Raw genomic sequence first — 13086 nt, 5'->3', positions numbered from 1 at the left:
ATGTTTCTTCCTTACAATATCCACTTACTGAGGGGTTTTGAGGGTACTGGTTTCTGGTTTTTAATACTAAAATTCCCTCTGACAGGTATATGCCTTCCCCTTGGAATGGCAAGTCCCTTTGGCTCGGCCCCCCTCTGGATCTATGGTGCCACGCTAAGCTTTGTCATTCTCTCTAGTCTTCAAAACAAGAAGATCCAAAACAGGACCTACTTCTGGGTTGGAAATTAGTTGTAGAAAATCTGGGCTCTGAACAAAAACCACATTTGAAAGAGTATGTCTTTTCTTTTATTGGCTTTTGCTCTAAAAAGCAAAGGCTGAAAAACAGCTGTTAGCTGTTTATACAGTATTTTTGATTTAAGTGTTAGACAATAGCCGTTTTCTTCTCCACTTAGAATGACACATTTTTTTCTCGGGCCATTTAAGTCCTCTCTCCGTGTGGCCGCGAGTATTGGTATGCACCTCCTCCCTCTCCCTAGGTTTCTGGAGGAGATTAAGGATTCTTTCTTCTTTCTTTCTTTCTTTCTTTCTTTCTTTCTTTCTTTCTTTCTTTCTTTCTTTCTTTTTTTCTTTCTTTCTTTCTTCTTTTCTTTCTTCTTATTCTTTCTTTCTTTCTTTCTTCTTTCTTTCTTTCTTTCTTTCTTTCTTTCTTTCTTTCTTTCTTTCTTTTCTTTCTTCTTATTCTTTCTTTCTTTCTTTCTTTCTTTCTTTCTTCTTTCTTTCTTTCTTTCTTTCTTTCTTTTCTTCTTCTTCTTTCTTTCTTTCTTTCTTCTTTCTTTCTTTCTCAGTTTCTTTTTTTTTTTCATCTTGAAATCAGACTTTAATTTCTCAGAATAGATGGCTGAGTTTTGTACCAGGTCAGAGCTCTGCAGGTTACCTTTTGGGCCAGTTTGACACAAGTGCTCATACAGGACACTCTGGAGGGGTTTCTATAGGCACAAGTGTCTATAGGTTTGTGGCTAGATCACGTGAACCCAATTAGATATGCACTGAGTTACTGTCATTTATCCTTTTTTTTTTTTAAAGATTTTATTTATTCTTTCATGAGAGAGAGAGAGAGAGAGAGGCAGAGACACAGGCAGAGGGAGAAGCAGGCTTCATCCAGGGAGCCTGACGTGGGACTCGATCCTGGGTCTCCAGGATCACACCCTGAGCCAAAGGCAGACGCTCAACTGCTGAGCCACCCAGGTGTCCCTGTCATTTATTCTTGAGCCCTGAACACTGATGGTTGGTTTCCTCTATTTGGAATTCAGACAATAATTCTTGTCAGTGCCTACTTCCTCAGACATGCTCTAAGGACACCGTCCTTCATCACCACCCTTATGGCGCAGAGCAGAGCAAAATCAGCAGGACTCATGGAAGCCTTGTAGATGAGTAGAGAACACTACCTAACCTGCAAAAGGACCCAGTCAAAACATTTTCTTGCATCCGCATCTCATCTGTTACCATAGCAATTATGTAAGACGATGGTAGCAACACCAAGTTACGTGTTTATTTCAGGTTTTCCTGGGATTTTATTTGCTCACAACTTGCTTCCTTATAATCAATTTAGCTTTGTTCAGTCATCAACTTGTATTGATTGAGATATGGGGGAATAGTCCAGACTATGACTTTTAGCAAGGGCGACATCTTGTACCTCACTAGGAATAGATAATTGCTGGGTATGTCTTCCTGAGATATCAAGACTTCGGAGCCTGCCTAAAGAACATTGAGCCTCTGCATTTATCAATTTATCACACCATGAGCCAGTCTACCTCTAACCAGTTCTTAGAGCTTGGGGATTCTCACAAGGTGACATCTGAGAAGCATTAAGAGCTTGTTGAAATAAAGATGCAGCTGCATGAAAAATAATTTTTGTGTCCTTCACTAGAACCCTAGGTATTTGCAAATGTACAGTGATAGTGCCACTTCCAACCCCCTAAAACACCCTAGAGGTATTCCTCAATCTTAGTTTTTGGTCATACACAAAAAAACATTTTTGCTCTTATTTATTAAGGAATAATACATTGTCATTCTTAAATTAAAATAAATTTATTTATTTTTATTTTAATTCCAGTATAATTAACATGTAGTGTTATATTAGTTTCAAGTGTACAGTATGGTGATTCAACAATTCTATACATTACTCAGTGCTCATCATGATAAGTGTGTCTTAATCCCTTTCACCTATTTCCCCCATCGTCCCACCCACTTCCATTCTGGTAACCACCATTTTGTTCTCTGTATTAAAGAGTCAGTTTTTTGTTTGTCTTTTTGTTTGTTTGCTTTGTTTCTTAAATTCCACGTGCGTGAAATCATATGGTATTTGTCTTTCTCTGACTGATTTATTTCACTTAGCATTATACCCTCTAGATCCATCCATGTTGTTGCAAATGGCAAGATTTCATTCTGTTTTTATGGCTGAATAGTATTGACATCTTTATTCATCTATCACTGGACACTTGCCCAGCTGACACTTGCTTCTGTAATTAGGCTATTGTAAATAATGCTGCAATAAACATAGGGGTGCATGTATCTTCTTGAATTACTGTTCTCACAGTCTTTGGGTAAATACCCGGTGGTGGAATTACTGGATCATATAGTAATTCTATTTTTAATTTTTTTGAGGAACCTCCATACCATTTTCCACAGTGGCTGCACCAGTCTGCATTCCCACCAGCAGAGTACCAGGGTTCCTTTTTCTCCACATCCTCACCAACACTCGCTGTTTCTTGTGTTTTTGATTTTAGCCATTCTGACAGGTGTCAGCTGCTATCTCATGGTGGTTTTGACTTGTATTTTCCTGATGATGAGTGGTGTTGAGCATCTTTTCATGTGTCTGTTGACCATCTGGATGTCTTCTTAGGAGAAATGTCTGTTCCTGTCTTCTGCTCATTTTTAATTGGATGATTTGCTTTTATGGTGTTGAGTTGTATAACTTCTTTATGTATTTTGGATACTAGCCCTTTATCAGATCTATTGTTTGCAAATATCTTCTATTCAGTACGTTGTCTTTTCATTTTGTTGATTGTTTCCTTTGCTGCACAGAAGCTTTTTATTCTGATGCAGTTCCCAACAGTTTAATTTTGCTTTTATTTCCCCTGCTACGAGGAGACATATCTAGAAAAACGTTGAGTTTTCAACAAAAATGGCTCCTGTCGGAGAAATTACTACATGTGCTCTCTCCTACGATTTTTATTGTTTCAGGTCTCACATTTAGGTCTTTAATTCATTTCGATATAATTTTTGTGTATGGTGTTAGAAAGTGGTCCAGTTTCATTCTTTTGCATGTAGCTGTCCACATTTTTTTCTTTTAGAGTAATTGGTCCAAATTAGATGACTAGAGAAACAGTTCCCTGGTGTGCAACTTAAAACACTAGGTTTGTATGACATAATTTCAAAAACAGGTTTTGTGGTAAAATAATCTCTCCCTTAGGGAGATATAAATTTTGGTCTATGAAAGACTCTGAGAAATCCTACAGTGAAAAAACTTTGTGAAACTCTATTTTTCACAGGACATCTCTTAACCTCTCTCAGAACATTCATTGGGAAAATATGGTCCTGAAGTCTGTCTTGAAATTCATGCTGTCAACATCCTCACATTCTGCTTGGCAGCCCAGGACTAGGAACCACTGGGGATCCTATCACCCTATCCTATTGCTGCCAGCTGTCCACTTTCCTTACCAACTCCCTCTGCTGATGGGTCAGAGCTCAAATCAGGAGCCAATGCCCAATGATGAGGCCAGTCAGACTCCCCCTGACTTACTCAGAGCCTTGACCTAGGAGGGAAGAAGTCCTGATGGTTGAAAAAGGACCGGCCACTTCTCCATGGTTGTCTTCGCCTGCCTTCCTGCCCACGGGGGCACTGTTTCTCTCTTGTGGTGCCTCTGCCTGCATTATTAATTATGGTGTGGCTCATCCGCCACCCCACGCTAGATGGTGGACCAGTGTGAGTGGGCGGAGCCATAACTGGTGTGAAAGAGAAGGATGTAGAACCACAGTTACTCTGATAGAAAGGGGCAGGCCTTCCCAGAATATAGGGGTAAGGATATTTATCCTCAATGGTGTTCAGTCCGGCTGACCCCAAGTCTCAGCTGAAAAAGGGAGTAGCAGCCACAAAGAAATGCGTGTGACTTTGCAAATGGATAAATGTAGACAGGGGCTTGGGCCACTGCACCACACCACCTGGGTGCCAGCTTCCTGAATGTGGAAACATCCATCTCGCTCCAGAGATCAGAAACCTTTGTAAAATAGCGTGCCAAGGTCCTGCCCACGCTCCCTCTGGGCATCTGGGTGCAGCGTAGGGGGAGCAGAGGGACAAGGAGGAGGAGGAGGAGGAGGAGAGAACTGGCATGCTCTGGCAAGTCATTCTCTTGAGCAGAGGCCAGTGAGACTTTTCAGGGGAGGGTGATTTCCATTTGCCAATGAAATCCATCTGTAGATGTGTCGCTTTTGCTACGCATGCCACAGATTGCACGCAGTGTTGGGTCACAGGTTTATTTGGTCACATTCATGGCCGTATCCACTGTACAGTGAAACCCTTGGCGAAGAGGAAATAAAAAGTCAGAAATGGGTTGCGTAACAATCATCGGTTTCATAGCTGAGTAACTTATGCATAGCGATGCGATGCGATGCTTTCAGCTATTTTGTTACCAATCTACCCCCAGGAACAAGATGAGGCTGATAAAATGTTTATGGGCTAGTAAATTTTTTCTACTAATTTGCAAGGCTATAATAAAACCCATGAACTTGATGGCCTGCAGGAAACATGACAAGAACTGGGAATGTACAGTGATTTGGAGCTAGAAGGCCTCTTAAGGCCCTACAGGAAATAACTCCAGGAAAGGAGATGAATCACTATTTTAAACAGAGAAGAATGATGCTAAGTTTGTACTCAACCAGTTATAGCCTGAGAAAAGATGCCCCAGAAGGAAATGGTGGACATAACCTGTTTTCAGTTGCTTTAAAGAATAAGATTAATTCAAGTATATAAGAACAATATTCAAATGAAAACAGCTACTGAAGCACAGCGTGTCCAGCGGGTAATGCCCACGGCTATTCCGTCCGGGATCCACAGTCACGCTGTGCCCTCTGGTGGCAGATGGATTATAATAGGAATTCAGAAGATGCTCTGGCCTCTGTTAGTTACTCATCAGATTTGTTTTGGGGGAAGTTCATTCAAGGGAAAAGATGGTCATTGCTGGGGCACCTCACAGCATGTACATTTGAGGGGGTCACTCGTACAGAAGAGGAGCAGGAGTTGAAAGGAATCATGACGTTTTTGTAGATGAGACACCCACCACAGAAAGCATTTCTGACATTTTAATTATCTGCTTAATGTTAAAACACACTCACTTAAAACATTTGATAGTTATCCCCATCTATAAATAACGGTAGAGATTACATACATTATTCTACGTTTCCGATCAATAGAATATGGCAAAACTGATGAGATGTGTGTGATTATGTGTGATTACGTGGTTATGCGACTTAAGATTTCAACATCAAATTTGCTGGGGTCTCTTTCTCTCTGGCTTTGAGGATGCAAGTATTCGGTTGTGGACCCCCCCCCTTCCCTTGTAAGGAACTGTGGGTGGCGTCTAGGAGCTAAGGGCAGCTTCTGACCAATAGCCAGTAAAATGTTGAAGCCCTCAGTTCTACAACTGCAGGAAACTGACCTCTGCCAGTAACTGCCCCAGTGGGGTCTTGAATGGGACTGCAGCCTTCTAAGACCTGGAGCAGAGGACTCACTACCCTGATGCCTGGACTCCTGACCCACAGAAATCGTGAAATATCAAATGTGTGTTGTCCAAAGCCACTAAGTTGGTGGAAATATTGTTACTTAGCAAAAGATCGCTAGTACAGTTATCTTTTAGAATTTATATAGTTTTATGTGCATGTCTTTGATCCATTTCAACTTAATTTTTTTATAGATAGATCATCTTTCTCTCTCCCCCTCCCTCTGTTTTTTTTTTTCCATATGACCGTCCAATTATGCAAGCACCAATTGTTGAACATATTATCCTTTTCCCATTGAAATGCTTTGGGATTTTTGTCAAAAGATGATTGACTCTATGAATATAAATCTGTTTCTGACAGTATAAAGTATAAAGGAGCCTCGGTGTCCATCGAAAGATGAATGGATAAAGAAGCTGTGGTCTATGTATACAATGGAATATTCCTCAGCCATTAGAAATGACAAATACCCACCATTTGCTTCAACGTGGATGGAACTGGAGGATATTATGCTGAGTGAAGCAAGTCAATCGGAGAAGGACAAACGTATGTTCTCATTCATTTGGGGAATATAAATAATAGTGAAAGGGAATATAAGGGAAGAGAGAAGAAATGTGTGGGAAATATCAGAAAGGAAAACAGAACATAAAGACTCCTAACTCTGGGAAACGAACTAGGGGTGGTGGAAGGGGAGGAGGACGGGGAGTGGGGTGAATGGGTGATGGGCACTGAGGGGGGCACTTGACGGGATGAGCACTGGGTGTTATTCTGTAAGTTGGCAAATTGAACACCAATAAAAAATAAATTTATTATAATAAATAAATAAATAAATAAACAAATAAATAAAAAGGCTGTAGGCCATGAGGCTGTTATCTGAACAGCCTTCAAAAAAATAACACTCTGTTTTTAAGAGCAGTTTTAGGTTTACAAAAAAATGAGCAGAAAATGTAGTTTTCTACATTCTGCTCACCCCTTCTCACTTCCCCTATTATTAATGCCTATAAAAAAATCTTATTACCTACATGTACAGTCTAAAAAACAGATATAAACCAAAAGAAGATAAAGATTATCCATAATTCTCTTATTCAGATGGAACTATTAAAAATATTTCAACGTATGGCACCTGGGTGGCTCAGTCGATTAAATGGTCCAACTCTTGGTTTTGGCTCAGGTTGTGATCTTAGGGTCGTGAGATCAAGCCCCGTGTGGAGGTCCATGCTCAGCACAGTCAGCTTGAGATTCTCTCTCCCTCTCTCTCTGCCCCTCCCCTCCATGTGCATGCATGCTCTCTCTAAAAATAAATAAATCTCAAAATAAAGTATAAAAAAAAAATCTGTTTTTGGGCTTTCTGCCCAGCTGCTCTGTTTGTTTACCTTTATGCCAACATGCACTGTCTTAATTACTGTAGCTTTATAATAAATCTTGAAATCAGAGAATATAAGTCTGTTTGTTTGTTTGTTTGTTTGTTTGTTTTTTCCAAAGATTTTTGGCTTTTGTTTTTGTTTTTTTTTCCCAAAGATTTTTGGCTTTTCTGGTGCTTCATGTTTCCATACAAATTTCAGGATGCAGCTTCATTGTGAGGCAAAACCACCCCACTTTTGTGCCCTGTTGCCCCAGGCTTCTACCTTTAGCTTCCTCACCCATGAGACACCTGTCCTCTGTGTCTCAATTTCTGGGAACACATATCAAACTAAAAGGTTTTCTGGAAGCTCCTCTTACTAGACTTGGGAGAGGGGCCATCACTCCTCATAGACCTCACCAAGGAAATCTTCCTACAAGCCCACCGTGGGGCTCCAGGTGGAAAGTCACTGCTCTGTTTTGTGTCTTGTGTCTTCAGTGTATCATATTCTCGGCCATCTGTGATGAACATCTTCATCTTGGTCTGTCTCACAACTTGCTTTGTGTCTGATATTTATTGCATGTTGGTGCCTCACTCAAAACTCCCAATTTAACATTTTGTCATATGTTTAGACTTGGATCAATTAAAACTCTTAAATAATGTCATCTAGCATTTTTGGTTGTTTTGTAGGGGGAGGGGTGTCCAGACAATTGAATCTATAATAAAGCAGTATGCAATCATTTTCTACTGTGTGATTGCTGCTCTTCTTTTCCTGCTACCATTATGGGTACAGATTAATTGTATGGAATGTACAGGTTGTTTCTCTGTGCTGTGCTCACACCATAGAACACAGAGAGCACTTACCTATTTGGAAGAGCAGAAGAAAAAGAGGCAGGATTTTGCGTTTTGAATATACTGAGAAGAAAAGAAGTGCTCAGAACCCAGTAAAAGCCAAAACTTTCCAAGTCTTTTTTAATGCTTAAATCAGCTCCTGTGAGCCCACCTGCCAGCTGGAAGTGTTATGCAGCAGCATTTAAATGGGAGATGAACAGTCCTAACCACATGCTGGTCCTGAGGCAGTTTCCTGCAAAATGGCTACATAAATCCAGGTGAATACTTGTTAGACACACAGTTATGCATCCACAAAGCTGGACTGGAAGTATGTAAGCAGACAAGAAGCATGGTGGGCGTGGCTCCTCAGGATTAATAATATGGCTATCAAAGAACACACATACTCTTGATAAGATTTTTGCAGCACCCAAGTATAAAGTAAAAAATAGATGTCCCCCTCTTCATCTAACCCTCACGTTCTATTCCCCAGAAGAGACCAGTTTATCCATTCTTTGGGTATTCCTTCCAGAGATATTCCTTATATATTTAAGCACATATATGTATTCCTTTTATTAAAAGACATTTCTGGTAGGCAAAAAGAATCCTCCTGTTTACTTTTTCACAATATATCATGAGCATTTTTTCATTTTTTAAAAGATTTATTTATTTATTTTAGAGAGAGAGCATCCATGCATGAGAGAGAGAAAGAGAGAGAGAGAGCACGTGCATGCATGTGTGCACGAGTCGGGGGAGGGGGGAGGCAGAGAGAGAGGGAGAGAGAATCCCAAGCAGACTCCCTGCTAAGTGTGGAGCTCGAACGTGGGCTCAAGTTCACGACCCACGAGATCATGACCTGAGCTGAAACCAAGAGTGGGACACTCCACAGGCTGAGCTGCCCAGGCGCCCCAACATCCTCCCATTTAGCACATATTGTTTTACCTTTTCATTATCATGGTATGGATGGACCATAATTTGTTTAAACACTTTCCCAAACTGCCTTTGTCATACAGCAATATGTTTTCAAGACCTTTCTGTAGCTCCCATGTGGATCTCCCTCATTTCCCCCCATTGCCTGGTACCCTGCTATAGGAATATGCCGAGGTATATTTTTCCATTGACAGTTTGTTCCCAATTTTCCTCTATCACAACAATAACATTTCTAGTACATATCCCCTTATGAGTTTCTTTAAGGGACCCATTCCCATATCTCCAAAGCATCACTCTGGCGGTTGTGTTGTGAATACACTGGGGTCAGTGAACAAGAATGGAAGCAGGGAAATCGGTTGAGAGACCGTTTCAGTCGCCCAGGGGAGTGGCAAGGGTGGTAGTGACAAGTGGTTGGAATGGGGTACCTCTTGGAGGTAGAGGTAATGTGATTTGCTGATGCTAAGGTGTAGTATGTGAGAGGAAATGAAGAGTCAGAGAGATTCTCAAGTTTGGGGTCTACATAATTAAGAGGTTGATGGTACTGTTCACTAAGATACAGGACACTGGGGGATGAGCAGCTTTAGGGAGAAGATCAATCATCACAAATTCTGGTTTGGAAAATGAAGGTTCAACACCCATCAGGTTTCCCGGTGGAGATGTGGAGAAATTGGGAGTCCAGGGAAAAGCTCAGGGCCGGAGATCCCAGGAGTCACAAGTTTGAGGATCGTATTTAAAACTATGAGACCCTGGACGCCTGGGTGGCTCAGCGGTTGAGCATCTGCCTTTGGCTCAAGGCGTGATCCTGGAGACCCAGGATCGAGTCCTGCATCGGGCTCCCTGCATGGAGCCTGCTTCTCCCTCTGCCTGTGTCTCTGCCTCTCCCTCTGTGTGTTTCTCATGAATAAATAAAATAAAATCTAAATAAATAAATAAAAATAAAACTATGAGACCCGTGAGAGTGTGAGTGCAGAATGAGAAGAGGTCCATGGACTCAGAGCACGCCAACATTTAGAGGTCAGGAAGAAGAAAAAGATCCAGGAAAAAACACTGAGCCATCAAGACAGGAGGAAACCAGGGAGTGAGGATGCTAAGATCAAGATACTGGGACGTTCTTGTATGCAGATGAGAGATCCCAAGCGGAGAGGGAAATGCAGGGGGTGAGAGGAGACAACTGCATAGCTGATGACCCTGGGGAGGTAAGAAGAGATGGGGCCCCAGCTCACGCGTTGCAGGGCTGGGGCCTGAGCTAGAACAGAGGCTGTCCTTCACAGCAGCGAGAAAGCAGAGTGTGTAGGCCTAAGGCGGGACAGTGGGTAGATGTGGTGCTGCGAGTGTGGATAAGACTTTTACTAATTTCTCTCCACTATGTCCTCGGTGCAAAAAGAAGCGTCAGCTGAGACTGAGGGGCTGGGGGCTGAAGGCAGTCACACCAGGGGTGAGTGAGAAGTTTTGCCTACGATGGAGGACAGCTGATCAAAGCTGCGGCATGGAAGGTAAGTGAATTGGCAAGTAAAGACCATCGTGCCTACTGGCAAGGCGGGCTGGTGAGCTGTCTTGGGAAACCAAAGAAGCCCAGCCGGACGGGGAGCCTTTACTCAGCATTTCAGTTTCCTTTGACGGCCCTGCATTCATTCCACAAACATTGGCTGAGAGCCACCACCCGGCTAGGAGGTCAGGGTGTGATCGCGGATGAGGTCCCTCCTGGGACGCCTGCAGGTGCATGCTAGATGAGGGGCTGAGGCCCCACCCCGAGGTGCTGGGACTCTCCCAAAGAACTATTTTTTTTTTTAAAGATTTTTTATTTACTGAGACACACACACATACACACACACACACAGAGGCAGAGACACAGGCAGATGGAGAAGCAGGCTCCATGCAGGGAGCCCGACGTGGGACTCGATCCCGGGTCTCCAGGATCAGGCCCTGGGCCGAAGGCAGACGCTCAACCACTGAGCCACCCAGGGATCCCTGCTTGCTGCTCTCAAATGTCCTAACGTCGTGGATTTTAAGTAAATACAGTTTTTAGCCAATTAAACTTTTCCCCCTATCTTTACATAGATTATTTCTTTATTCCACTGGAAACAAAATGGTACTAGGCGATGATTAATTCTAGGCAACCACATCAGAGGAGTCATGTAACCATTTCCCATTAAGGGCTAATTAATAAGTACTTAGTAAAGGCAATAATCATCTTTTTGTCTTATTGTTCTGACCTTAGGAGTGTTTTTATCGTCTCACGTATCCTCCGTGATATAATCATATTCATCGCACAGTGCTAAAAATCAAGTGATTCTAAGCTCTTTCTACTATCGGAGGCAATTGCTGTGTGATTGCACAAATCATTCTATATTTCGTTAGCTGTGCTTTACAAGTGCTTTTGTGAGTGGAGATCCATTCATTCTTAAAGTTTATTATGAGGTTTTCATTACCTTTGTATCAGTTAGTATTCTGCGTTGCAAATAGCTCAGAGTAGCTTAGACAACAAAGAGAAATATTGGCTTATATAGCAGAAAAGTCCGGGGGCACCTGGGTGGCTCAGTCAGTTGAGCATCTACCTTTGGCTCAGGTCACGGTCTCAGTGTCCTGTTGATTGAGCTCCACATTGGGCTCCGTGCTGGGTGGGGAGTCTGCTTCTCCCTCTCCCCTTTCTCCTGCTCATGCTCTATCTTTCTCTCAAATACATAAATAACATCTTTTTTGTTGTTGTTTTTAAGAAAAGTCCAGAGGTGGTTACTTTCAGGTAAGGTTTGATCCAGCAAACAATGTTATGGAGGATAAAAGGATTTAAAGAGTATCAGAGCATTCAGTAATAAAAATATTAGGTTAATTTTTGAGAGTTTGTGATTTTTTTTTTGTATTTGTCCGGTTTTTGAAATCTGTGATGCAAAATGCATTGACCTTTTTTTTCTCATTCTAAATAATTTTTTATCCTCTGAAGTGATTTTTGTAAATTACAGAAACTTCAAACGTCAGACCACAAAACCTGGGTCTGTCCCTGATGAAGAGAGAGTGAGAAGGTTGCTCCTGGAAGAAAATATTTTATAGAAATGAGGGTGAAAGGACATCTAGTGACACAAACAAGACATGACCATTAGGTGGGTTTTTTTTTTTTTGTTTTTTTTTTTTATGGTTACATTCCTTTTTTTTTTTTAATGATTTTATTTATTTTTTTATGAGAGACAGAGAGAGAGAGAGAGAGAGAGAGGGAGAAGCAGGCTCATGCAGGGAGCCCGACATGGGACTCGATCCCGGGTCTCCAGGATCATGCCCTGGGTTGAAGGCAGGGGCTTAACCACTGAGCCAGCCGGGCTGCCCTGACCATTAGGTTTTAAACTCGTTTTGAACTTTCTTGGCTTTCAATTCTGCCTATATGGGTCTGATGAATGGTTTTGTTGGTGATGAAGCTGTAAGGCAGGCACTTTGTGTTAAGCTTTTCTGGTTGTGCCCTCAGTGATCAGCAAAGTAGTTTGTGTGTAAAAACATATTAATTTATTAATGCTTCTTTCCAAGAATATGATTCCAAAATGATTATACTTTCTTGGAGTTTCATGGAGGAGTCCAAGTTCCATGGAGGAGTTCAGTCATACACCTAAAGGACCCTACACAGAAATACTGTTACAATAACAGCAAAACACATTCATAGAACAAAACAATGACCTAAGCCTTGGCCACTGACTAATTTCAAATAATTATCTATCGGCCGTATCCCTGCTATTTGTTGAAACAGAACTTCAAGTAAAAAATCTTGCCTGATATGATTGTTACTACTTTAGGAATTACTAAATGTAACTCGATGCTTACTAGCATCCTCAAAGAGCATATGTTAATTTTATTTTACTTTATTATTTTCTAAAGATTTTGTTTATTTATTCATGAGAGACAGAGAAAGAGAGAGGCAGAGACACAGGCAGAGGGAGAAGCAGGCTCCATGCAGGGAACCTGATGTGGGACCCTATCCTGGGACACTGGGGTCACGCCCTGGGCCGAAGGCAGGTGCTCAACTGCTGAGCCACCCAGCCGTCCCACATGTGTTTATTTTAAAGGTTGACATAGAAAATGCATTTTCCTAAAAAGTTAATGTGAAATTACTTGGGAGGAAAATATTTGAGTTAGACTGCTCCCCCTGGCCTTGCCAAGAAAGGCTGGGCTTCATGCTCATTTTGGTCATTAACTGAAATTCATTCTCAGGGAGAAAGCTTGTAAGAATGACTTTGGTCAAGTTTATCTAGAGATTGTTGTCATTGGTCTGGAAAGGTGAAGATCTTACTCTCGTAGAA

The 13086-nt window shown here is 41.7% G+C and overlaps 1 protein-coding gene across 5 annotated transcripts in view; it reads left to right on the top strand.

Moving 5' to 3' along the window:
* Window positions 1-6195: 6195 nt before the first annotated feature.
* SLC22A16 (solute carrier family 22 member 16) overlaps window positions 6196-13086 on the top strand; it is a 57127-nt gene continuing 50236 nt past the window's right edge. For 4 of the 5 annotated variants that reach the window (XM_038554937.1, XM_038554934.1, XM_038554936.1 and 1 more), the window contains exons 1-2: window positions 6196-6258; window positions 10194-10302. Coding sequence is in view for 1 of the 5 variants with exons in the window: in XM_038554934.1 (XP_038410862.1) it covers window positions 10296-10302 (7 nt within the window). In the remaining 4 variants the exon portion in view is untranslated. Of the gene's footprint in view, window positions 6259-10193; window positions 10303-11766; window positions 11905-13086 lie in introns of all 5 variants that reach the window. The other variant, XM_038554938.1, reaches the window with a different exon arrangement.

This window comes from Canis lupus, chromosome 12 (genome assembly GCF_011100685.1).
Source record: "Canis lupus familiaris isolate Mischka breed German Shepherd chromosome 12, alternate assembly UU_Cfam_GSD_1.0, whole genome shotgun sequence".
Lineage (NCBI taxonomy): Eukaryota > Metazoa > Chordata > Mammalia > Carnivora > Canidae > Canis > Canis lupus.
Note: the sequence above shows the minus strand (reverse complement) of the source record. Positions and strands in the feature narration are given on the sequence as shown.